Source organism: Lissotriton helveticus, chromosome 10 (assembly GCF_964261635.1).
Source record: "Lissotriton helveticus chromosome 10, aLisHel1.1, whole genome shotgun sequence".
NCBI lineage: Eukaryota > Metazoa > Chordata > Amphibia > Caudata > Salamandridae > Lissotriton > Lissotriton helveticus.
Window position 1 is genome coordinate 993,014,588 of NC_136071.1, and position 27,875 is coordinate 993,042,462.

Genomic DNA, 27,875 nt, shown 5'->3' on the forward strand with positions numbered 1-27,875 from the left:
CTGCGAGATTCCATACGCCGACCCCGGTCATCGACAAAACCAGTAACTTCGCAGCCCATATCCTTAGGTGTTTCTTGTCGAGCATTCTCATCCTTCACCAGGGATGTTAAGTGGCTGTAATATCTATCGATAGTGGTCTCGAAGCCATCCCACATTGGGCTTTTCACGAGCGGGTTGTATCTCTTCATTTTGCTACAAGACATTTTTCGTATTCAGGCGACTGGTTGCTGTACAATGCTCTTAAGGATGCCTTATATGTATCCTAAACCAATCCTAAAAAGAGGCGTGCCCCTCTACCCACAACATTGACATACACGCGTCATAGGGCTATGGTTCGCTGGTGTCTCCAAAAGAAGCACCGCCCTATGTACGCCCATGGGGCCAGGCGACAGCTACAGCCATCCTGGGGGACTTGAGGCCTGTCAGTTTTATGGACACGCAGCTGGCACTTTAGAGGACACACAAACATGTCACTTTTGCAGCCACACATGTCACTTTTAAGGACACACCGTAGGGGCAGGGGCCTGCGGGGGGACCTGTCACTTTTAAGGACACGAATGGAGATTAATAGTATCTGTTCTTACTACTGCCAACTGAGGCAGCCGTAGCTGCGCCCGCTGTGGCATAACTGTTAATTGATGTCACAGGAGAGGTCCAAGGGCTACTCCTGAGACATGCACGAGCGTGTGCACAGTGCGCAGTTTCGATATTAATTTGACTGCTGGTCTGGCGGCAATCATGGCTGTGCCGATCAATGTGCACCCGGAACCCAGCATGACTCAGACACCAGCCCTCAGGATCATCTTTAGTCATGCCGCGGGGCATTCCGTTGCCGCGGGCAGGGGCTGATGCCGTACCTGCAGACTTACACCTGCCCCTAGCTGCCAACTCTCGAGGTGGCACAGTTTGGCAGCACCCGTTTGGACTTCACGGACACAAGGCACAGCTGGTATTAAGGTGATTACATTTAATGCATCTTCATTTGCAAAGCAGCTATTGTGTCATAATTATTTTTTTTATAGCTGGTTGAACTGAAATTTGGAATTGCTGTATGGTATACCAAGGCGCTGTGTTAAATGAAATGCATATTTTATTCTCAGAAACTGGGATCACGGTGACTAGTGGCTAACGCCCTAACTCTATTGACATTTATTCCAAATACGTATCCTAAGTATACCGGTTTATTTCAGCTCCTGCCTCCGGTAAAGCTTTATATATTCTAGATTCGACTTTTTCGAAATGGCTCTGTTCCCCTTTTCGGTCTGTTAGCCTTTGGAAGATTTACTCGGGTCGCCTTCAGAGCCATATCTAAATATCCATTTGTTCATGAGACTTTTACTCGGATTGTTTACGCTGTTCGTGCTCTAGAAGGTAACTGTGGATGGCAGCAATTTGTCAATGGAACACGATCACAATCAATTAGGAGCAACACATTATAATGACTACAAGTAGTGTTCCAGTGTTTGCAAGTATTTTGGTTTTACAAGCATCTGCTGCCGCCTTCCTTTCATACAACAATACAAATGGCACGATAACTCTGATTAATGTTCTTCCTGTAGTGAGATCAGCATTTTGTCTAGTGGAAGTTTTGACTGATTATAAAGGAGGGTTAATTATGCCTGCTGCAAAGTACTTGTTCCATGCAGATCACGGAGTGCATATAATGTAAATAGGTCACTACTTTATTCGAGAGAGCTTTTTTTTACTTGAAATGCATAGGTTAAAATTCCCATAAAGAACAGTGAGCTAATAACTGTCATAAAAGAGCTACATGCAAACTGCAAGGTATAGAATAAAGCGCTATGATTTTTCCCCCCAATCTTTCATTATTATAAAGTTGCATAAAAGGTTCATTTTGGTAAACAAAAAACATTTTTTTTTAAGGAGAACCCCCAACCATGGTGTAATGTTTTAAGTTCTGAGTTTGTGCTTCTCCAGACCAAGAACTCTTAAACTCTACTGTCTTATCAGTATGGATGACATGTCACTTCCACATCTTGTAGTCCTCTACATTATGTAACATTCCTATACACTGATTTACACATTTTGATGGTTTGTCTCTGTGTAATGTGTGTGTGATGTAAAGTGCTCTGACACTCCACACTGGTATGAGTGGGGCTATAATTCTAATTAAATGCATCTGAGCTCGATAGTGGTTATGGAGACTTGAGGGGCACTGTTAAAGGGTGGTAGTGAGGGAGTCCGTAGTGAAGGTGGTCACTGGGGGGCGCCAACAAACAAACAAGCCAGCCCCGAATACAATAATATACGTACAGCTGACCACAAGCGGAGTGCTTTTCTGCAATGGCCAAAGCCCTTCAACTAATTTGAATTATCTCCTGTCTTAGTGACTCCACTGTTAATTGAGCGTTCCCACCGTAGTAACAAGTTTGAGAGCAGCAATGAGCACCCTGGCTGGCTGTAACCTAACTGTGCCTCAGCCTCACTTTACTGAGGCTTGCCCGATCCGGAGTGTCTTTGGTCGCTGACCATCAGGTTACAAATCACCAGGTTAGTGCCCTTCCATTTCTGGTGCTTTGCAGATATGTTTTAAGAACTTCTTAAGAGTTTCTCGTTGCTCAAACGGGTGTCATTTCTGATAATTGTAGGTTTCCCTCATCTTCATTGCTTGAGTTGCTTGTGAGAAAGTGTCACTCATAGTTGTTTAAATGTCACTCATAATTACACTGAAATTATAAAAATGTCACACATAGCAATCTGAAACCTTGGCAGCTATGCCTTCATGTCTCCCTACAGTCTCTGTCCAATCCTTCTTCTATTCTTCCAAAGGTCCATTATGTGCTCTGAAAGGGGTATCCTGTGGTACAACATTCATGGTTGGTACTAGCTGTGTGTGGGAGGTGACTTCTGCCTCTTTCCTAATCAATGGGGTAAAAATTCCCACAACCCACTGTTGCAACATTTTCTGTTTCCCTACTGTAAACAATCCTACGGTGCATCTTATTCCCAAAATCCAAAATGGAAGAACCCTTTCTCCCAAGTACAGAGCCTATGCCCACACAGAGGTACAGTCAGGGAAACAAGCAGCCCCCTTGTCTGTGGGCACTAAAAACAAGTTCTGGGTTAGCTCCCCTACCACTGGTTTTGGGGCAAGCGTGGCTGGGTAAACAAGTATATTCCTTCTGCAGGTCTCAATTTACATTTACTTGTGAAAGGTCAGGTCCTTTACCAGTTTATTAATTTCTCAGGTCCACCCTAAGTGGTCTTTCCGCAAGGAGAAGAAAAATATCTCCCTATATGCATTGTCTCTGCTCTGTCAGAGTTTTCACTCCTCATTATAGTCAAGCACTGACTAGGCTGCTGTTGGAGAACTAATGCAAATGAGCCTCTCCCAGCTTCATGCAGGGAAAATGTGACATTCTAAAAGTTATGCTTCCTACCTATTTATCTAAAATCCAACTTCATTATTGAATCTTAATGAATACTAAAACTAATGGCTAAGTCATTTTTCAAGCTGGCCCAACACTTCAAATAACAAATGTAATATTTCAATCTGCCCTCTAGTTTTCCGCATAGGACAGGCCACATTTCATTAATATGCACCCTACATTGTGAGATTCAAGGTCTACATAGCTTTAACATTTGTGTACTTAAAAGGAAGGCTTTCCCTTGTCAAAGGGGTTATATTGGCAGGTAAAGCTTCAGATATTATGCTGTAGCAGTTAGACATCAATGGCCTGAAGCCTTGTGTTCCCTTGTCACACTAGTGGATGGCACTATAACTGCTGCAGTCAAAAGGGATAGTTAACTTTCCATGCCATGCATGTATTTCTCCATCATATAATATGGCCTTGCAGAAGTGATACAGAAGTGTTACATATGTCAAACAGAGTTTAACCAACTTTTACATCTTTTCGGGGTTAGAGCACATACACTGGGCAGAAGTACCCCTTGTGCAGAGTCAAAAAACAGAAATAACAGCAACAAAATGGCGTTGATCATACAAAAAGGGGGCATTTCCTTACAGGAGCAATCAAAGTTACCTTAGACCCAATAGAGCTGGACAATGGAACAGACTTCATATTGACCACTAATTCTTATTATTACCCTTCTAAAGGGACTGATTTATTTATTTTATTTATCAGTTATTTAGTAACCTGCACCAAAATGTATTACAATGAAATGAGAACAGCAGTCGGATTTGAAACACATTAGACAGCGACTGTGTGGTGTGATTTTTCTATTTATGTATCTATTTGGACATGTGGTCATTCAAGTATATCCAGAACAGGGGTGCTTTCGTTGTTTCTTCATTCAAAGTATCATAGGTTCATAAAAATGGTATAGATGATTGCTATTGACCATTAGATTGTTTGGTTAAGATCTTGAATTTAGGTGCTTCAAGTACAAAAAAATTGCTACTGAGACAAATATGCTGCAAGGAGCAACCAGATAAGGTAGGCAATATAAATAGATGGCTGCATAGGTGAATATTGTTTTTGCTCATTAGTTTATTGCACAAATTGTTCAGCTCCTTTAGACTAAACAAAATGTGATTCAACATTTCTGTAGGTATGATTAATCTGAAATTATTCTAATAATGCTCATTCCTCGTTTAAACCAATTACACCTTAATCAGCACATTGTGTTTGCCTATTGCTATCCTATTTGAAAACCATTCATGGTGAAGAAATCATAAATTGCCCTAGATGAAAAATAGAGGTCCTGATTCTTTCCCACAGCCTTTAAAAACCCTGAAAGAATCAGAAAACATCTTGGTGATGTCCATCTAGGCGGAGCACTAATACCCATTACCTTAGTGGTAGCCAAAACCTCCTTATTATTCCAGAGGTGAGTCTAGGCAGGTAGCTCCACACTTCTGTGCATCACAACAACGTTTGAGTAAGGGCCTAAGCATGTTGGCTGTTATATAAGTTTTAATCAACAAAATTAGTGCTAGATTTATATCGCCAGCAATATGCAGCTTCAATACATATGTCCAGCAAGGGCAACATGGTGGACATATCTTGAGACTGCTCCGCCACTAATTCCCGTTATCTGACATAGTTCTCCATTCTTTCCAGGCATCTGCAGTGAAATGCTGCGGCGGAACACAAGGCATGCCCTCCGGACACCTGGGGTGCAGTGACACCGTTGAGGCTGCCGCCGTGAGGGAGTTACAGGCGAGAGTTGGGCCCTGGCTGGGTGCGGCCTTGAGACAGTGGTATTGTTGGTGACGGGACGCAGCCGCACCACAGGAGCGGGGGGCAGAGGAATGCATGCTCCCCCGAGGCAGAAAGAAACGAAGTTCGGGGCTGCGCTATAAGGATCGGAGAGGGTTGTGCAGCACCCAGAGGAGCTGATTTAGGGTCCCGGGAGAGACCTGGACTCAGGCCCGGCCTGGACCTACTGCGGTGGTGGTGGGAGCGTGGCCTGATGCTAAGTAAGGTGAGGAGTGAAGGAGACTGAGACCTGCGTCGTCTGCCCACCGTGTGTGGTGGCGGCGGCACGCTATCCCAATGCAAATGATTACGGCCCACTCGGATTGCCGCTATGAGCCACTTGCGGCAGATTGGACTAAAGGCCATAATAGCGGGATGAGGTGGAGCACTCTGTGGAGAGCCATAGGATGCAGCACGGAACCATGGGATGAGTTCAGGAGGGTATGGCTGGGCGGATTATACTGGGGTATGGCCCGGGCACTGGTGAATCAACAGCAATGTCTTGAGAAACTGGCAGGGCTTGCCTCTGATCACAGCGACAGCACAGAGGTATGACCTGAAAGAGGGGCATATATTGGATACTCTGAGCATTTATGTGTTGAAAGCAGATTGTGGGCACGGCTAGGACCTGCAACAGGAGTCGTGTGTGTGCAAACAAGTGGAGGGGGAACACACTGGTGAGCGAGGGAGACCTATCGCATGATGGCAACTTGGTGGAGAAAGCCGGTTGCTCACTGAAGAGGCTGGGGCAATTCAGGGTGTGATCTGAACCTCGTTCAACACAAGTTCATACTCACGATGAGGACGGTAAACACAGGAGACTGCAGGTATGAGCAAGTGAGGGAAGGCATGGTGAGCAAAAAAAACGATGGATTTAGGCCCAGATCTCTGTACTCTGGGTGAATGTATGACATTGTTCTGCATTCTGTCCATCACTTGTTGTTTTTGCTTTTGTCACCCCGAGTGGGACGGGTATGCTCAGACGTGAGTCCCGTGCTCTCCATGCCACTGGAATCAAGCTATCCAGGCTGATGAGGGCTGAAAGCCCAAAACCGGTCCTTGGATGCTTGTTTCCAGTCCAGGGAGGACCTGGCTTTGCAGTTCGGGCTGGAGTGTTCCCATGGGGCACAGGGTCAAGTCTGATTTGCATATAGCTGGGTTCAAACTGTAAAGGCATGGTGAGCAAAAAAAACGATGGATTTAGGCCCAGATCTCTGTACTGGGGTGAATGTATGACATTGTTCTGCATTCTGTCCATCACTTGTTGTTTTTGCAAGTGAGGGAAGGCCCCTGTTGATGGCCACTTTTGTGTGGGATAATTAATGCGCCTTGAGCCTGTCATGAGTGCAAGACTGATGATCATGATCCTGGTGTGCTAGATCGAGAGGTGACCGCTAGTTCGTGGCTGAAGGAGGAGAGCACTGAACCACGGACAATGGTTGATGGTCTGCGGTGATAAGGAATCTGTGTCGTAGGTCTAGAATTTACTCCCTGACCACCCCAGTGAGGGACTGGGACTGGACTCCTCACACTGTCACTGCTGTGTGAGTTGTGCGGCCTTGATTGGTGTCCGGCACTGCCTTGCTGGAGATTTGAGGTAACTGTAGTATACTGGAGGTCCTTGCTGGACAAACGGGCTGCACCAGGGGAGCTCGATTGAGGGCCTCCTCGCAACATACTGGTCCAGTAGAAATGTACCAAACACAATCGTTAATGCAGAAAGACCCCCCGAAGAATCGACTGAACGCAATCCTGGCTGCCATAGAGCATTCCAGGGAGTCCGTGGAATCCAAAATTGATAAAGTTGCGCTAGACCTTACACTGCTGCACCAGGACTATAGGAAATTGAAGGACAGGGTTGCTGCTGTCGAACAAGACGTTATGGAACTGAAGCCTGCCACTGAGTTTCTGGAAAAACAGCAACATGCGCATGAGGCCCAGATATGTCAACTGGAGGAATGAGTGGAGAATGCAGAGGGCCGTTCCAGGAGAAATAATGTTTGTCTACTTGGGCTACCCGAGAGAGCGTAGGGTCAGGATGCTGTGGCCTTTCTTGAACACTGGCTTAGGGACATACTGCCCTGCTTAGATTTTCTTCATTTTTCACCATAGAACGAATGCATTGTATCCCGGGCCGGCACCAGGCAATGGGATGCATTCACTTATATTCAAACTGCTGCATTTCAAGGACCGAGATATATTCCTGCGAGAGACCAGGAAGATGCCTGAGTTTAAAGTTGAAAATGCGAAGGTCCTCTTTTTCACAGACTACACAATAAGGGTTCAGCGCCAAAGAGGATTCTTTTTTCATGTTAAACAGAAGCTCAGACAATTTGACATTGCATATTCGTTGTTCTCCGTGGCTCCGTGTGATCTCTGAAGGAAAGTCAAGGTTCTTTAACATGCCCCAAGACATGTGGGGCCAGTTAGAAGTAACGGGTCGGTTCTCGGGCCCTGACCACAGGCACCCCAGGCTGCAGGAATAAGGAGACAGACGGAACGGGAGGTCGACATCACGGGTCCAGGCAACAGGAACAACAGGAGGCAGAACAAGCAGGGGAGATGATTGCGGAAGCTGCAGAGTCAAGCAGCAAGAAGATGAAGGCTCATTGGCGGCTGCTCTGTCAGATGTTGTGTCACTGCTGATGCCGGATGTGATGCCGCAGACCTCTTATGGTATTGTATGGCAGCTGGGATCCAATGCTGACTTCATGAACTGGCTGTAGAACTGTATCCCAGTAACTTTTAGTATTTTCTATCCTTGCATTGTCTAATGTACTGTGGGGGCAGCATGGTCGTAGAAACACGTAGATCTACAAATAATGTTTATGAGCCGCTTTAGCAGAATATACCACTAGATGCTAGGACAGGAGCTAACTGGGGATCTAATGGTGGCATGTCCTCCATGGCCTCACACCCCCTCATACCCTTCTGTCTTAGGGGAGCCAGTTATTTACACTGACGGTTAGGTTTTCATCAGGGTTTGGGCAGTACCTCGACTTTGCTTGGGGGCCACTCTAGTGATGTTCTTTGGTTGCCAGATAGGCTTATTCACTTTTCTTCTAGTTGTAGTAATAGGTTTCTTGGGAGGACTGGGTGGCGAAACCACTTTTTGCCAATTTACACAAGCAGCTGCACCTATAGGCCAGGCCACATCCCACACTCAATTAAAGTATTGTTATGACTGGCCACACTATACTTACATGGAATGTGAGGGGACTCCGTACACCATCTCACAGATATGCGGTCTATTCTTTCCTCAAGCGAATTAACATACGCATTGCTCTATTACAGGAGACACACTTAAACAAAGTTGAAATGGTACGGCTGCAAAAAAATGGAGGGGGAGCATGTATGCCACTGACTATTCTGTGTTTGCATGTAGGTTCCTAATCTGGATCTGCCCAGGCACACCCTTTGCGGCAGAAGAGGTCCTTGTCGACAAGGATGGCAGATATGTCTTATTGAAAGGCCGATTAGGTGGGCGCTTTGTACTTATGGGTAATATGTATGCCCCTAACACGGACCAGGGGCATCTACTTATTTCTCTGTCTCTAGTGCTGTCAAAATGGTGCGATATCCTGTGGCTGATTGGAGGGGATTTTAATAGCGTTCTGGACACGAGTCTGGATAGATCCTTTCCCCCCCTTAGATGTACGACCACCTCAACCAATTCAACAGTGCTGGGAACTTGGGTGCCGGGGTGGGATCTAGTTGACATCTGGAGACATCAGAATCCTGAAGATAGAATATACTCATTTTATTCGACGCCTCAAAATTTGCATGTACGATTGGATAGGTTTCTGTGTTCACCCTCTCTACTTCCTTACATGCAGGACTCGAACTATTGGGGTCGTATACATTCCGATCACAACCCACACTATATTACACTGGCATGAGAAGGTGGAACGCCTGCTAACCCCTCATGGAGACTGCAACCGGTGATGCTAGAAGAGCTCTTTTTTCTGGGACTCCATAGGGGAGGCCGTCAATGACTATTTCGCTCTTAACTCCGGGTCTGCTTCGTCCACTATGGTGAAGTGGGATGCCATAAAAACCACAATATGGGGGAAGTGTCTGGGACTGGGTAGTGACTTGAAGAAGCAAATAGAATCAGAATTATTGGAAATGGAAATTAATCTATTGGCATCAGAATCCCAAGTAGCTGTAGGTGCACTAGATGCAACAGCTTTTAGAGTCACGTAAAAAGCACACTGAGCTTCTCGAGTGCCAAAGGTTCTTAATTTTGCAGAGCATTCAGCAGCGGCACACACTAAAGCTGATAGGTCTGGTCCTTTACTAGCATGGTTGAACAAACAGGATAAGGTCACAGGGCCCATCACTGCGCTCCAGTCGCCGGAAGGCGGACTTAAGTAAACGCAGCATGAAGTCCATAGAGAACTGACTACACACTTTATAAAACTATATAAATCAGCTTTGAAAGTTCCTGAGACAGCAATACGCCCTTTTTTAGATGGCCTTACCTTATGTGTTGGAAGAAGTAAAAGGTACAATGCGAGCCATTCAAACTGGTAATGTCCCTCGGCCAGACGGCTTCCCCCACAAATTTTATAAGACATACACTAATTTGTTAAGCCCCCACCTCCTAGAGGTATAAACAGAAGCCTTAGTAGGTGCTTCTCTCCCAGCCTCCCTGATAGAAGCTGTGTTGATCACACTTCCGAAACCAGGCAGAGACCCCACGAATACAAGTGCCTATTGTCCATTGGCACTGCTAAATGAGGGCTATAAGGTGCTGGCAGGTGTTTTAGCTGGTCGATTGGCACTTCTCACTCTACACCTGGTTCACCAAGACCAAAATGGGTTTGTCCCGGCCCGTAACACCACCCTAAATATTCATAGGCCTTTCAGGGTAATACGTAACACAACATCGGTTTGGCCTGCAGCGGGCTGTTTGGTCTTGGACCTGGAAAAGACCTTTAACAAGGTTGAGTGGCCTTATATGTTTGCTGTGTAGCAGCAATTCGGGTTTTGGTCATACTTTCTGAACCTTGTAAAACTACTGTATGGAACTCATTCAGTGCGAGTTCGTTTAGGAACCTTATTCTCTGTGCCCGTAAAGATCGGGAGAGGGACTAGACAGTTCCCCATTCATTTTTTTCCCTGGTCATATAGCCTCTGGCTATAGCACTGCGTAGGTCAGCGGAACCTTGAAGCATACCATTAGGCGAGGAACACACATGCCATATCACTTAACTTTGATGACATTCTGCTCTATATTAGGGACCTGCAAGAGATACCCCTGATCATGCCGGACATACTTAGAAAGTTTACTTCGGTGTCGGGTCTGGGTGTGAATTGGGGGATGTCATGTCTGTTCCCCTTCACTCCTCACGTGGATGCTCCGCAATTTATAGTGGATGGTGCACTGAAGGCTTGGCAACCGGTCATGTTTTGGTATTTCGGGATACAGATTTACCGCACTGACCGGGATCTTCTGGATGGGAATCTATCCAGAGCGATTGTTGCCCTACGTTCCCAACTAGAATTTTGGAAAATGCTCAACCTCTCTGTTGCAGGTAGGGTGGTACTTAATATAATGGTGATGCTACCTAGATTGTTGTATTATTTCACTAACCTCCCATTACACCTACCAGCGTCATTCTTTCGGCCTTTGGAGGGCATGATGAGGGATCTCAAATGGAATAATATGCGCTGTAGGATGGCGTTAGCTAATTTATACTTACCACATGCGCGGGGTGGATTAGCCCTACCAAACTCTGAGCATTACTACCTGGTGTCCCAAATACAATGGGCTGCGAGATGGGTAGCGGAATTACACCTTGCGTACACAGCGGAATGTATACACTGAAAAAGTTTCTTTTTATCACCCCTGCACTTGGTCACACACTTCTCTCCCTCTACTGGTGCGCGTAGCCCAGAATTGCTTCAGTAGAGCCCTATGCCTCACAAGACATGTCATACCATATGTGCCAACACTCCCTTCTTTGGGAATGCCAAAAGAGGGGGGCAGGGTTCGGGCAGCTGACATCACAGACTGGCACGATGCTGGCATATGCACATTAGGAGATTTATTTGAGGGAGGAGCATTACGGCCTTTTCTCTCTTTGATTTAGGAAGAGGGTTCCAACCTGGCCAGTTCTTGAGTCATGCTGCTTGGATAGCTACGCTGGGGCGTCATTGGGGCACTATGTCACAAGAGCTCCTGACACATCCCCTGCAACAGAACATACATGTGATGGGCACAGAGCGGCACTTTAGCACCTTATTAAATGGTTCGCAGAGTCAATTCATGAGCATACTATGATTGATTTACCACCACTGCGTACTAAATGGGAGGTAGACTTGTCACAGCCTTGTACACCTAAAGAATGTGCTACACTGTTGGAGTGCCCTAAAAATATTCCCAGAAATGCAAGATTTAGGCTGATCCAATTCTACGTAATCCACAGAGCATATTTAACCCCAGATCAAATTAATAGGTATTTTAACAGACTAGATGCTTGTTGTCCTAGCTGCAAATTGGTAAATGCTGATCTTCTGCATATGTTGTGGGCATGCCCCAGGTTGCAGGTATACTGGCATGGTGTGATTCAGTTGCTGCTCACAAGCACAGATAGGGCGCTACCACACACATGGGAGGCTTGTATTGTAGCTATATTTCCCAAAGATAAGAAGCAAAGGGCATCTTCTATACTGGCCCAGCATGCAGCAGTATGAGATGAATACGGACATATCTAAAACTGTCACACTGGCCTTATTATGATAGGCCGGGTTGTCTGCCTTTATCTTAGCCGATCATACCCGCCCAACCTTTTTGCTCTTCGGTTATTGTTCAATGTTCTATTGTTATACATAAAGTGGTTTGATCACCAACCCTGATGATACGGCAGGGCCGATAGAAGACACTGAGAAAAGTGCACTTGGAACAAATTTGTATGTAGCAAAAGGCTTGTAACTTCGTTTGTTTATTGCAATGTTAGTAGGTATTGATTGATATGATATATTTTAGCTGTGTTGGATGCCTAGAACTACACTGCACGAACGTGAACAGTGTGTCCATTTTTGTTTACACTGAGGTATAATGCTTGAAAATGATTTGATTGTTGTAAAATATTAGGCTGCAATACACTGCATATACTGGCACTTTTAATTTACTGTACTTTGGTTTTGGTATATTAAGTACTTTGAAATACATTCTGAAGATAATTCAATTTCTGCTCCACAAGGAGTATGATTTTTCTATAACCTTTATTTTATAGTCCACTGAAGGTCGGGGCCTATTAAGTTGCCTCTGACCTCATGTTCTTTGGTGCATTGACATTACCCTTCACCACATGCAGTCTAGCCAGATTAATTTAATTTGATATGAAATTTGTAAATGTATGGGTATGTTGTTGTATGTTCATTGCCATCCTTGTGGTACTTTTAAACATACTCAAGAGTATTTGGTAATGTCCCCTAATGCACTTTTGTCTATCTTTGTGTGTCAGATAACACAGAGGCTGATTTAAATCTTGGCAGATGGAGTAATTCCCATTTACTACCCATCATATTTAGAGATGTTCACTGACCCTGCAGAAATATTTTGTATTTCCAGTAAATGCCACATTGGCAGCTTCTGGAAATGCATTGTGAGTTTAACAAGCTGCTCCATCAACATGGAAGTTTCTGGAAATGCATTGTAAGTTTGACCAACAGCTCCGTCAACATGACGGAGTCATATGTCAAATTTACAACTTTCTACCAGACTCACCCGCATGTGTCAGAATGCTAGGTGGTATCCCTCCAGATTCCAGAACATTTCCGATGAAAACGCGTGTTTTTATTAAAAGTTTGAGATTTGCAAGGACTTCTGAGTAAGAAAACTTAATGAGAGCCACACAAGTCACAGCATCATGGACTTCCCTGGTTATGTTTGGCAGTTTTCACAGCTATCCACATTGCCAAAAATGTGCTGTTTTAGTGAAAAGATAACTGATCTGTCCATGCTCAATTTTGATGCCTTTCCTGACGCGGGTCCAGGGCCCACACAAATAAGTGAGGTACCATTTTCCATTGGTAAACACGTAGTGATAGAGAATGTTTGAACTTCTGCAACTCACAAACCTTCCCTCACAGAAATGTCAAGAAAATGTGTGATTTTAGGCAATGTCTCAGGTTTGCTAAAGTCACAGGAACCTGAACTCAAATGGGTGTATAGTTTTCAGAAATGTCAGGTTTGGCAGGAATTCCTGGGTGCCGACTGAGCTAGGGACCACATTCTGAAGAACCTAATTTGAAAAAGGGTTGTTTTGAGTGGAAGAATGTGATAAGTACATGTTGAATTTTTTGTGTTTTTTTTCTTTCGTGAGCACTAGGACCACTTCCACAAGTAGGACCCCCTTGTAATCTAGAGATGTGTGAGAACACTAGATGGTAGAAAATTGTCATTCCCACTGATTCTGGAACTTTGCTTCACACAAATATGAGGAACTAAGAGGCATATTTTCAAGAAACGGCGTTAACATTATCGCTGCTTGTGAATTCCCATAGAAACCCATGTTCTGGTGTGAACATGGGCTTCTATGGGAATTCTCTGCGGCGTATTATCAAGCCCATTATCGCGGCTTTAGCGGCAGTTGTCTGCCGCTAAAGCGGCAATAATGTTAACGCAGTGCATGATAATATGCCCCTAAGTGTTGTAGCCAAAGACTGAGGTTTACAAGAGCTTCTTGTGTGTATTTCAGAAATAAATATGCTTCCTTGATAGCCATTTGTCATGCCTTAACAATTGATGTATAGTACATACACAATGAAAGATCATTGTAAGGTGCAGCTCATATGAAGGCTCTGGGTATCTCATATGTTTGGAGAACCTACATCCCCATATAACCGTGAAACAGAAGGGTCTATAGGATGTAACAGTAAAGATGAGCCTGTAGGAAAAAATATTACAGATGAAAACAATCTTTCAAACTCATTTTCATTATTTTTTATTTCAATGGTTTTTATTTTCTTGGAAAAACCTTGATGGCTCTACACAAGCAATCCCTTGCTGAATTTGGAACTTTGTCTACTTTTCCAAAATGTATACTGTTCATGGGTTTCACACCTGTTTGCACTACAAACTGCAGGTGGGTTGAAACCACAAACATTAGGATAAATGGACTACCCCTTAGAAAATGGAAAAAACTGTGGTAAAAATTGTATTTTCATATAAATCTGCTTGTTCCTGATGCTGGGAAGATGGTAACCTAAGCGAGCAAACCTTTGGTTTAGGGAAAAAAACATATGCTTTCTTGCCCAGCATATTTTTTCCCATTATTTCCACAAAAAGCTAAATTTAGCTAGGTTTTGCCAATTTTTTGGTTCTCTTCAGGGTATCTGCACACTCTAGGTACCCTTTAGAATCCTCTTGAGGAACAAATGCAAAATTCATAGATATTGTGGAAAAAAGTTGGGAAAGTTGTAGTGTGAGCTACACCAAAAATCTAAAAATGGCTTAGCACTGCGGTGGTGGTGAGGGGGACTTGCACCTAGCAGTAAAGTGGTTAATCTAGTTCAACAAAAAATCATCTAATCCAGACAGACTTACAAATTATGTTAAACATACAATTATTAGACTGGATTTAGACCTCTCATAAACATAGATGGATCAGTCCTCTAATTGCAAAATAATTCTAAACATGTACTGATGTAGAAGGGAGAATATATCAATCAAGGATTTGTAAAGTGGGCCAATCACTTGTGATGGTCTCAAGGTTCTGAAGTTATTAGCTGTTTCGTGGTGATCTGTTCATTCAAAGAGACATGTTTTGAGGTTTTTCCTGAATTGCTGGAGTGATGGGGTGGTCCTGAGGTGCAAGGGAAGGTTGTTCCATGCTTTGGACATTAGGGTGAGAAGGAACATCCTCCACTGTTGCCTAGGCGGACCCAGGGAGTTTCTGCGTGAAAGAGGGAGACAGATCGTAGGTGTCTAGTTGTTTGGTGGAAGTTCATGCGTTTGTTGATATATGCTTGTCCCTTATTGTGCAAGGCTTCGTATGCATCGGTCAACATATTGAACTGGCATCTTTTCTGGATCAGGTGCCAGTATAGCTTCTTGAGGTGAGGTATGATGTGGGTTTATCTTGGGAGGTTCGAGGATGAGTCAGGCTGCTGCGTTTTGTATTGTCTGTAGTCTCTTTAGGAGTTGTGCGGTGAATCCTACATATAGTGTTTTGACGTAGTGCAGCCTGCTGGTGACCCGGGCCTGTGTGACTGTCCTTCTCGTGTTGACTGGGTGCCACCTGAAGATCTTGCAGAGCATGCGTAGGGTGTGGAGCAGGAGGATGAGATTGTGTTTACCTGTTTCTTCATAGATACCTTATTGTCCAAGATGATGCCGAGGTGGTGGGCATGGTCTATCGGGCGGGGGATGGGGTGAGTTCCACATGCAAACATGCAATGTTCCATGATGAGGTGTTGTTCCCAAAGATGAGGATTTCCGTGATGTCCATGCTGAGCTTGAAACAGTTGTCCATCATGCAGTTGGTGACATTCAACATTCATCTTTGGAAGTTTGGCTCTGGCTGTGGAGGGGTCTTCTGACAGCCAGCGGAAGAATTGGGTGTTGTCGGCATAGGAGATGATAAGTTCATGCAATCTGACTATGTTGGCATGGGGAGTCATAGACATGTTGAAGAGGGTGGGGCTGAGGGGTGATCCTTGGGGGACGCTGCAGATGATCTTCTTGGGTTATGAAGAGAACTGTGGGAGACAGATTCTCTGGGTTCTTCCAGTGAGGTTTGAGACGATCCATTTGAGGGCCTCTCCGTGGATGGGATATGGTGTTGAAGGCAGCTGACACATCCAGGATGATGAGGGCTGCCATTTCGTCCTGTTTCTGGAGTGCTCTGATGTAATCTGTGGTTGTGATCAGGGCTGTTTTGTTGCTGTGGGTGGCTCCGAATCTGGATTGAGAGTGGTCCAGGAGATTGCTGTGTTCCAGGTGTTCGGTGAGTTGCTCGTTGATTGCCTTCTCATAGACCTTCACTGGAAAGGGGAGCAGGGAGATGGGCTGGTAGGTCTTATGTTCTCTTGGGTCCGTGGACGTTTTCTTCAGGAGGGGCTTAACTTCAGTATGTTTCTATCCTCACAAAAGGAGGACGAGGTGATGGAGGTGTTCAGGAATTTCTTGAGGTTGTTGCCAATCGTCTTGCACCCAAGGTTGAAGATGTGGTGGAGATAGGAGTTTTGGGTGCTCCCGAGTACACGGAGTTCAAGATGGAGATTGTGGCTTGAGTTGTGAGAGGGTCTCAATGGGTGAGCAAGTGTTCAGGGTGTGTGTTCGTGGTTGTGTGCAGGCTGACGCTGTTGGCAGCGGCGGGTTGGGGCTCAAAGTTTTCATAGATGACTGCATCGAGCATGTTGAGAACTATGTGAGAACTATGGATATAAAATGCATCAGTTTACACAGTAAAGAAAGTATTAAAGAAGGGAAATTCTGGAAATCCACATTAAGAAAAATGAGGTTCAATTGAGTATAAACATCATACTTATGGAGCCAAGCTTACTGTTGTTAGATTCAGCAGGTATGCATTTATATACATAGACACTCCTACTTTTTTCTTACAATAAAATACTTATTTGTATGCCCAAGATATTTTGAATGGTGATATGGTCTAAACCTATATAAACAATACTCAAAGTATACGCATCGAAATGGAGCACACAGCCTTTTTAAAAGGAAATGTTTTGTATAATGATATTACATCTAAACGGGAAGCTTCTGGACCAGATTGGCACTGTCTAAATTATGGAGATTATTTGCCAAACAATTCGTACCTTGTTACTGCCTAATCCCTTGTCATTGCTCATGGTAGACAGTACTATCTACAGTGAATGCTTGCCATCCATTTTGAAAAAGGTTGTTCACCATCAGGTTTCTGAGGTTCAGTATAGTTTTGTCCTGGGTTTTGGTACAGATTGATTGTAGATGTGTTCAATATTGCAGAAGTCAAAATGACCTTAGGTCATATTACTATCCCAAAAATAATGGTCCACCAGCTCTCATTGACACTTATGAAGCCAATCAAAATCTCACCTCACTTTCTAACCTGAAGTAAAGTAATATTCAGGACACTGGTGACCTGAATTCCTTTTAATCTACCATGCATGGCATGAATTTGCCATCAGCAAACGCACTACAGACATTCAGGCATTTTTAACATACTTTCATGCAGCACAGCGCAGCAAGCCACCTGCTGTGCTGCACTACATGAAAGTGAAGCAATGTTCTGCATTTAACATAATAAGACGCATTCCTGTTCTCTCCTTATGCTGGTGCAACTCAGACCAAAGGTGCCTGCATTATAAGTAGAGTTGTTTTTGTGCAGGAAAAGATATCTTCCTGCGCAAAAACAATCTCTAGACACATGGTCCTCTAGCTATGTGTGATGCAATTTGCAGCACACATAGAAAGAGTAAATAAAGACATGGAGATTACAAAGGCATGCCATAGTAGTCGTCCATCTTTTGAAACGTCTGTGCCTTTGGCCCATTCAGCAAGGCAAAACTCAAAAACATGAACTTGGACTAACTAGAGCTGGGTCAGAGGCCAGACCCATAACTGCAAAATTATTTCCTGAAAGATTGCACGAATCACTCAGAAACTGGGTGACAATGAATATTTAAGTTACATGATGTCCCACGACATGATCATACTCCAGGAAACAAGAGCCAACACAGCTTTCGAGATCCCTGATTAGATCAACCATTTAAAGAGGGCCAGAGTGTTGGACAAAATGAGAAATAGCAGTGTCTTACAGGTTTCATGTAGAGCAGGGGTATATGTATCATCTCTCACCTGGGAAGAGTTGCATAAGGACATAGATATTCAACTTCTAGACAATTCTATCTTGAGAATAATAAATATCTATGCTTAACAGAAAAAGGTTGCAGATTTCAAACTAGCAGTTATTCTCTTAATTTGTGGTAATTTAAATTAGAAGATGGGAGAGGAGGTAATGACGAGGAGGGATTAACCAAACTTAAAACAGCATGTGGTATTCCATCAATTCAGCATGGTTTCCCAAAAATAGATGCTGAAGAGAAAAGCGTAGCCCATTTATCATCGCCTGCTTGCAAGTCATATGAAACAACATTCTCTATACTCTACTAAACACTGATGTTCCCAATCGGTAATAGTGTATATCTTGATCAGGACCACGGACTGTCATAGGTTCGGAAAAATGAATGACTGAATGAATGAAAAGTGCTTATATAGTGCACAGCTACTCGGAAGAGTGTCCCAGCACTTTTAGGTAACAGAAGATGGAGCAAAGCAGAGAATCACAAGCATCATGTCATTGCTATTGTCTGAATAGGAGTGTTTTCACCTCGTTCCTAAATCTAGCTTAATCTTAAATTGATATCAGATAATCAGGAAGATGGTTCCATAAACCAGCCATCTTAACCATACAGAAAGTGTCACCCTTGGGTTGCCTTTTAAAATGAGGCACCACAATTAAGCTTGTGTTACTTGAACAGAGATTCCTCCATTGGCTATATGCTATCATTCTCACGTTAAGGTACATAGGCCCCTATTATAAAGGGCCCGATGCGAAAGGGTCAGCACCCTATACATTATACGTTGTTGGACTGGCAGCCAATGAAGTTTCTCCCAAAATGAGTATTTAGGTATTTGATACAATAGGCGTACCACTATGTTCTGCATCACTTGAAGATGAATCGGAGATTGGAAAGATTGGAAAAAGGCCTTGGATTAAGGAAAAAAGCATCTGGAAGCCAATATTTCAGAGATAGCATGGGTAAAATACGTCTGTACCATTTTTACTGCTACTGTCGGTCCGTGCCAAGAGTCGTTCCCCCTCAGTGTCGCTTCCAGATCTGGAAGAAATCTGCCTAGCCCCAGTCTCTTGGAATTGTTCGCAAAAGACAAAAAATGGAAGGTATAAAAAGTCATCACATAGGAAAAGTCCCTGGCCCCAACATATCCCAACGCTGCCACAAGTCTTGGCTAAATAGTGTTATTGTCCCACAGTGCAAGAAAGGCCCAAAAAATGGCCCAAAGTCTTACAGACCGATAAGTCTAATTGACATTGATGGCAATACATTTTCAAAACTAGTATTGAGGACCTTGGATGAGTGGGTTAGCAATCGGACAACCTTCACCAATACAAGGTGGTTTTAGAGAGGGGCTGTCCAGATTTTTACCTTTCTGCACTTAAACTACAGGACCAGCACAGTGACAAAAATGGCCCTGTATGTGGCATTTTTAGACTTCTTGTCCTCCTTTGATCTTGTCTCAAGAAAGCATCTTTGAGAAACATTGTCCATACTAGCCATAGAGCCAGGGCTTCTGTCTTTAAATCAAATGTTATACTCTGAAACCTCCACCCAAGGTGAAACTAAGTTAAATGGGGCACATCAGCAGGAAATTACAGACTAATGAGGTATCAAATAAGGTTGACTTCTAGCACCTCTTTTGTTCTCTCTTTATATTAACAGTATAGATGAAGAGGTTCTGAATGCATCACCCAATGTTCCATCAACAAAAACATTTAAGATCCATGCTTTAATGTATGCAGATGACTATCCTTATAGCAAAGAAAGAACCCCACAGCCCTGTAGGTCAAGCTCCTGGCAATAGAAACGTATTGTATGCAAACACACAGGCACTTAAAACCAATAAATCCAAAATAATGATCTGTAGGAGCAAGTGCCTGTTGAAGTGTTCATTCTTCACAAATCAAGAGAAACTTTGAGGAAACCTTTTTTCAAATATATAGGTGCTATAATCACCAAAACACTACAATGGTCAATCCATATATAAATTACTAACTCGGAAGCTGCTACTAATGCAGTTTTGTGTATAGTAAATAGGCAGAGGCATAGGTTATCCAGCTCCATCGAAAATATCTTCCAAGCAAAAGTGGGAAGCCCAATTTCCCATGTAGCAGAGGTGTGGGGGATTGACAGATCAAAGTAATACGTAGGTGGTTTTGAGAGGAAGTTCTGGAAAACATTGCTTAAATTAGCAGCAGGCTTACCGTCTGCTCTGCTGGAAGCAGATGTGGACTACTCCTCAAAAGAGTCCAAATGTCAATCCGCCCCCATTAAATGTGGTCTGAAATGGCGGACTTCAATATTTGCCCACCTTGTTGATGTGGCCTGGAAAGGAAATGTTTCCATGTAGCCTAAATCCAACTATGAGATCAAATGGTTGTGAGGAAGCAGCGAGGTTGGGCATATCACCATCTTCTAATTTAAATCGAAATATTGGCTGCCCTTGGCAATGTAAAAACCATTGCCCATATTGGCCTGTTTCATCCATCCATACATGCCCAACAATACCCTGTTTTTCTAACAAACATCAGAGAAATAAGACACTTTCCTTAGCTGCCAGGGTGGGGGGGTGCTTGCTACTAAATACAATTAGAAGCACTCACAACCCGTAGGTTTCTGACAAACGCCAGTGTGACATGGAACACCTTATGTTGGCTTGCAGCCACTATAGCAAGATCAGGTCCAATATGATAGAGAATATCCTATGCAAAGAGCAACTTGGCAACAGAGCAGGCCATGAATTATATTTACTAAGGGACTGTAAGGGCTCTGTGACCAGGGCAGCAGGCTTATATCTAAGGCTCAGCTGGGACACCTGTATAAAACTTCTGAACAATTAATGATTTTTTTTTCTGTATCCATCTTGCTTATTACCACTCTGCGAATAGTCCTGCCTGTTTGCCCTGAACTACTGATTTAAACCTTGGTCTTTTTGGGCCAGTTTTATCTAGCCCCTGATCTTAGAACACAAAGCGTTAAGTCTTGTTTTGAATAAATTATAACTTTTATACTGTGATTTTAATTTGTTTGTGCAAAAGGCAGCTATGGTTGGCACTATGGTCTGAAAGCACTTTCATAAATATCAAATATTTTAACTGAGTCCAATAAACAGAAGTCCACAAGGTGGATAGTGCTGAACATTTCAGTAGTGTTTATTCCAAATGCTATCCATAAGTCAGTCCAACATTTCTACAAATAGCTTGATTGAGAACTTAGTATACATCAAAAGGCAACCGACACATGTTTCGCCACTACAGTGACTTATTCAAGGCTGCAACAATCTCCAGAAAATGACAACAAATTTATAATCTCCAATTACCTAAAACTTTTAAAGCCCAAAGTGAGTAGGCAGAAATCTGAGACAGGAAAGTCCCTCAGTATCAATATTTTATAATTTATAGATCATAAACATTTTGGTTCATGACCTACGGACACCGTATGGTAGTAGGTAGTAGACATCATTTGATACTGGACCCAGGGAACTATATGTTCTATGATGTATGGTTGCTCTACTGCAGCTACCCAACAAGTGTCAAGTTTTGTAGCCAACCTGGGATAGGTCCATGGGACACATGCCAGTGGAATGTTCGATACTGTCCTTTTTAAGACCCACTTTGGATCTTCGGTCCACGTCTAAGAAAGAGAGAAGACAGAAATATACCCACTTAACCTATTTTAGATAATATAATGACTGTTAATTTGATCTGCACCTTATACTTTGCTCTAAATGACTGTGTATTGGGCTATTGAAGATAGCCTTCTGAATAAATCTCATCAAATTGGGCCGCTACTGCTACTTCATCATCTAATGCATAATATCTATGAATCTGAAACAGTGTAAAATAAGCAGCGGTCCAGGACAATCCAGGAAATAATCCATTGGGGTACATTTTTTGTTTTCTTTTAAAATAGGAATAATTTTCAGAATGCTGAAGGAGGGTGCTCTTTCTTTGAATCCCATGTTGATTGGCTGCAAGTCTCTAGTAACTGAACATTGTGCTACCCATTCATTACTGCTGGTCACTTTTTTATTGTGAGTTGAAACAATTTGTCTCTTGTGACTTTCCATTTTTGATCTGAAGAAATAGACTCCAGTCTGTGCTCCCCCAGGCTTGAAGAAATCCCATCTCACAATCTCATTTAGCACAAACTCTGACTAGCCACATGGAGTCTGTTTTGAGCATAACTCATCAACAACACCTGCCAGACCAGCATATACTCTATGAACCTTTGAAAAGAAGTGCTAAAAAAAGGCAAAGTTGAACATTTGAAGTCTTTTGTGGTGTGAATAATTTTGGTTCACCAGTCCCTCGAACGTCGTTTGTCCAACTTCAAAGCAGCCTTCCTGTTTACAGACTTCAAGTTAAACAGGCTGGCAACATTTTAATGAGTTTGCATTCTTTGTAAAGCAAAGTACTATACTTTTGTGTGGTACAGGTTACACCTGATATCTTCTGCATATCTCATAACAGATAAAGTGCCTGGCCTGTGTATCTATCACTGGCTCCTCGGCACAGAGTGAGTGGGGTCAGCAGGCGATGTGACCCATTCCCACTCTGTGATGAGTTAGGAACTGCTGCCTCCCTTCAAACGTGGAGGCAGCAGTCCCTACCCTCCTAGCACTTCTGAGGCTTCCCTCCCAGAGAGCTGCAGCAGGTAAGTGCTGTGTTTTATTGACTGTGTGTTGTGTGGACGTATGTATGAATTTATAAGTATTTCTGAGTGAGTGTTGTGAATGGGTATGTGTGCACATGTCTGCATGTGAATGCATGGGTGTAAGTGAGTGTGTATGTGTGTGTGTGGGCTCCCTGTCCCCCTCTAAGTTGTACTTACCAACTGCCACTGGATGTATTCCAGGGATATAAGCTTCTGCATTTGATGCTTTAACACTATCATAATGCATAGTGAAGTCTGTGTACATCTCATGGTGTAGGTTGTCAAGGTATAGTCTTCAATTCTCCTGGCAATGCTCAATGTAATGCCCTCTGAGAGATAATTATAAAGATTGCTGTATTAAGGAAGACCCCATTCGTCATCATTCTTTCCCATCTGGCATGTGTCTTTCAAATAAGCAGCCAATGTTTGCTGCAGTAGGCCCAAATAGTTAATTGGTTGTGGTATTTTGGTTGAAGTGCATCTTCCTGATACCATGGTGATGGGATGATGCACTGTAGCTATATTCCAGAATGGTGGGACTACAGTCAGTTGAAGAGAGAAGCTGGAGTGGATAAGGTGTACCTGCTTGTCTTCAATAAAGCTTACTTGAATACTTTACTGGATTCGCTCATCTTTACATTTTGGCGACAGAGGATGGGATAGAAGATGGCAAGCAGAAGGATTTAAGGACCTGCGCAAGCATGGAATTTTTATTATATCTCCTGAATTGGGATTTACTGACTTATCCATATTTTTTAAACTCCTATTTTTTGTGCCAAGGCTATTATTAAACTGTGATAAGAAGAAGCTCCTCTCTACATTTACAAGAAGAAATTTTACAAGAAGGAATTACCTGCCTGGACTTTGAAGCCCTTTGAGTAGTCGTTTTGCTTAGTGAGTAAAAAAAAAAACCATTTACTCTTTGTTTAATTTTGAGTTCATGACTGTTGTGAAGGCTGATCCTCTCTGTTATTTACTTCGGACAATTCGTGGAGTTGTTCTTATTGTCATAACACGGATTTGATTACTGGAATTCAAATTTATATTTAAATATCACCAACAGTGGTTAATTGCAGTATATTACGAAGGGAAGAAGATGTTATGACTGGGAGTGTTAAACGGGAAGCATCAATGGGGTAACCTATTTCCAAGATGACATACTAGTCATGGGTAAAGTCAGAGAAGAACATGATGAGAAACTCACCATGGTTTTGTAGGCACTTGAAAGTAAGGGTTTAACTGCTGAACTAAAAAAGTGTAAATTTGATATGAATTCCCTAACCTATTTAGGTCATGAAGTGAGCGCTAAGGGTATCTTCCCGAAGAAGAAGTTAGTTGATGCCATTGAAAATGCCCCCACTCCTAGTATGAAAGATGACCTTAGATCTTTTCTAGGTATGGTTGAGTTCTACTCAAAATTCATTAGAAACTTTGCAAACAAAACCTTCAATCTTAGGCAATTACTTAAAGTCAAGCAGGAATTTTTCTGGAACAACGCTTTACAAGATGATTTTGATAACATCAGGAAAGAGCTGGTTTGTGCCTTTCCCCTTCAGGCTTTTGATCACACTGCACACAATATTATTACCAAAGACGCCAGTGGGAGGGGATTAGGTGCTGTTTTTTCCCAAATTGGGATTGAGAGTTCAGAGGTGACAATCGCGTTCGCTTCTCACTCCCTAACTTCTCTTGAGGAAAAGTTCTCTGTAATAGAGAAAGAGATGCTTGCAACTGTCTGGGGAATTGGGAAATGTAGGCAATTTGTGTGGTGCACTAGATTTACCTTGCGCACAGACCATAAACCCTTTCTAAAAATACTCACATCAGAGGGAATTTTAAAAGCCACCCCAAGACTTGCCAGAATGAGTCTTAAGTTACTTGGTTACACCTATGACATTGAATATTTGCCTGGTAAGAAAAATCTGATTGCTGACTACCTAAGTAGATCACCTTTACCTGGTAGAGATGACTCCTATGATTTATTTGAGAGTTATGACGTAGCTATTATTCATGAAGACAATGGACAAAAACTGGTTTTCATTTCTAAAAAGGAATGGGAAGAGAATTGTACTAAAGATGAAATATTAAATTCTGTTTTTAAACATGTTACAAAGGGTTGGCCTAATAAATCTGATCTAGCGGAAGAGTTGAGACCATTCTGGGAGATTAAGGATGAGCTATGCATCGATGATGGCAATCACTTATGCAGAGGTGAGAGGGTAATTGTGCCCCATACCTTACAGGACAAAATTCTTTCCATCAACCATGAAGGTCATTTAGGCATCACCAAATTAAAATCAAGAGTTAGATTATCTTATTGGTGGCCAGGGTTGGACAGGGATGTTGAGAAATGTGTTCAAGGCTGTTCCATATGCGCTGATTCGGATAAAACACAACGTGTTTTCAAACCATCTCTTGGATTTAGACGCATTCCAGATTACCCCTGGGAAGACTTAAGTGTTGATTGGCTTGGTCCAGTTGGGGACTGTTCTGGCCATGCAAAAAATATTCTCGTTGTCATTGACAATTACTCTAGGTGGCCCGAGATTGAAATAACTGAAAGGTGTGATACTAGAGAAGTAGTTGCATTTTTAGGAAAATTGGTTCTGCGTGAGGGTATCCCCAGAATGGTGTCACTCCTATGAAAACCCCGTGTATCCCCCGGCTGGGAATGGAATTGTTGAGAGATTTAACAGGGTAATCATGGGGAGTATTCAAGCCTCCATATGTGCTGGTAATAACTAGGAAAAAGAGCTGTATGAAACTATTTGGGCTTATAGAATCACTCCCACAAGTACTAACTATAGTCCATTCACAATTCTTAGAGGAAGAGAGCGCTTCACTAAGGATAATGTTACTTGGAACACTAAGAAAATTTGTGGAAAGTGGTCCCCTGCCCTTGTGCGCTCTAGGTTACGGAAAATCCATGAATCTCATATTAGTGAGTTTGAAAAGAAACACTCTACTAAAGAGGCTGAACTTCAAGTCGGTGATTGGGTAAGAATCAAACTTGGTACTAAAGTTAAGAAAGGTAAAAGTAAATTCCCTGCTCCTATGCAGGTAATGGAGCTTTACTCAACGTCTGCTAAGTTGAGTGTCAACAAGATTTGGCACCACAACAGAATGGCAAAATGTAAAGGGAATTTTTCCTTTACTAAAGATAATAGTGAACATTCACCATCTATGGAATGGATGTGGGATTAGGTCATAAATTTTGGTACTGAACAGAAGGGTTTAGATGACGTTCCTTCAGCCAATATGTTAGTACCACCTGCACAGTCACACTACACATTTGGGTAGACAGGTGAAGGTTCCCGTTCGTTTTAGGAGTTATGTAATGTAAAATTCACAATTTTCTTTGATTTATTTCATTTCTTTTCACTTTAAGGTTTTTTTAGTACTTATTAAGAATCCTTGTACATGTTGTTATTCATTGTTTTTGTTCTTGATCCAAGAGGGAGATGTGGGGATATGGTAATTACTTCATTTATGCTTATTACTTATTACTTCATTTATGCTTTTTACTTCATTTGTGTGTTTATTGTATAGAGGGAAGATGTGGTATCTTGGGTGAAGTGCATCTTCCTGATACCATGGTGACGGGATGATGCACTGCAGCTAGATTCCAGAATGGTAAGACTGCAGTCAGTTGAAGAGAGAAGCTGGAGTGGATAAGGTGTACCTGCTTCTCTTCGATAAAGCTTACTTGAATACTTTACTGGATTCACTCATCTTTACATTGGTCCCTGCCTCCCTACACTCCATATTGATTAATGATGCAGCTGAGGAAAAAACGTACATTAGGGTATGTTTTCTATCAGCAGAGGATGCATCATGCTAGCTAACATAAAAATAACCTACGCTTGTACTTAAATTTTCATTTTCAAAATTAAACTAAATTAAAATACGTGTTTCTGTATTGCAAGTGTTTCTTTTAAATTACAGTAAGTGAAATGTAATGCATGCTCTTCATACATTTCTCAATCTGTTTCTTCACACAGCTCGGGTTGGTTTCGCTGGCAAACAAATTCTCATTTTAAGATGCATTTAAAATATTTATCTTCTATTTCAGCAATACATTTACAATGATCTTCCAGGTTGAATCACTTACAGGGCTTGCAGCAGAAATGTTACCTTTAGCCAAGAAAAGATTTTCTAAACACACACTTTGCATTCCAACCCCCGGTGTGTTTACAACAATTCTGATACACTCTTTCATCCCAGTCTATTGCTCTCTCTTACTAGACTAAATTTGCCATATAAAAGATATAAATTAAGTTTTATTAATCCAATATGATGCCAAATTAAGGATCCCTGAGATTCCCCAAAGAGAATTGCTAATGAGTAATCCTTTCTCTATTTGATACTATATAAAATTCTGGGGGGAAAATTAATCTATGTTGTTTTGAAGTGATAGACATTTTCACAGACCATGACATCCTAGTCAGTGTTAATTGAGCATCCATCAAGGAAATATCCGGGGCTATGTTTAGCCCTAATGAGATGTTACTTTCCTATTTACCCATTTGAGGTACCACAATGTTTAACTGAGTACCAATATATTAGTTAGTAGTAGGAGCTATATTTTTTCAGCACTTAGAAATTATGGAAATGTTTTTAGAGGTTCTAAATAAAAGTAAGTTATTATTGTTATTATTGCTATAAACATCATCGTTATTATCATTAGCATCATTATTATGAACATCATACTCATCATCTCACATATTATACAAATAATTCAAAGGTTCCCATTTAATATTGCCTCACAAAAGCAATATAACAAAAACAAATTCAAACGAAATTCATCATGTAATTTTGAATTCAAAGGAACAAACACATGAGTTCATGACAATATTATTGATAAGGGTGACCCTTACCTTATCCAGAGCTTCTTGCACCACAGCTTCACTCTGAGTATCCAGTGCAGATGTTGCTTCATCCAACAATAGAATCTTCGGGTTCCTTGCTAGGGCACGAGCAATTGCAATTCTTTGTTTTTGCCCTCCACTTAGTTGAGCCCCTCTTTCACCAACTGTTGTGTTAAATTTCTTAAAAAAATATAACAAACATATTATATAGGCAAATATATATGCTTACTTTTCTTCTGAGGAAGAAAGGATATTTCAACTTCACAATATCTATCCCAGGTCATTACCTCTCATCAACATTATTTTAAGAAAATAATTGTTAGCCAAGTCATTGATGTTGAAAAAGTGTGAACTC

The 27,875-nt window shown here is 42.3% G+C and overlaps 1 protein-coding gene across 9 annotated transcripts in view; it reads right to left on the reverse strand.

Moving 5' to 3' along the window:
• Positions 1-27,875, reverse strand: part of LOC144784710 (ATP-dependent translocase ABCB1-like) — a 1,064,270-nt gene that overhangs the window by 506,052 nt on the left and 530,343 nt on the right. For all 9 annotated transcript variants that reach the window (XM_078663665.1, XM_078663668.1, XM_078663666.1 and 6 more), the window contains one exon: positions 27,530-27,700. In XM_078663665.1, coding sequence (XP_078519791.1) covers positions 27,530-27,700 — 171 coding nt within the window. The remainder of the gene's footprint in view (positions 1-27,529; positions 27,701-27,875) is intronic.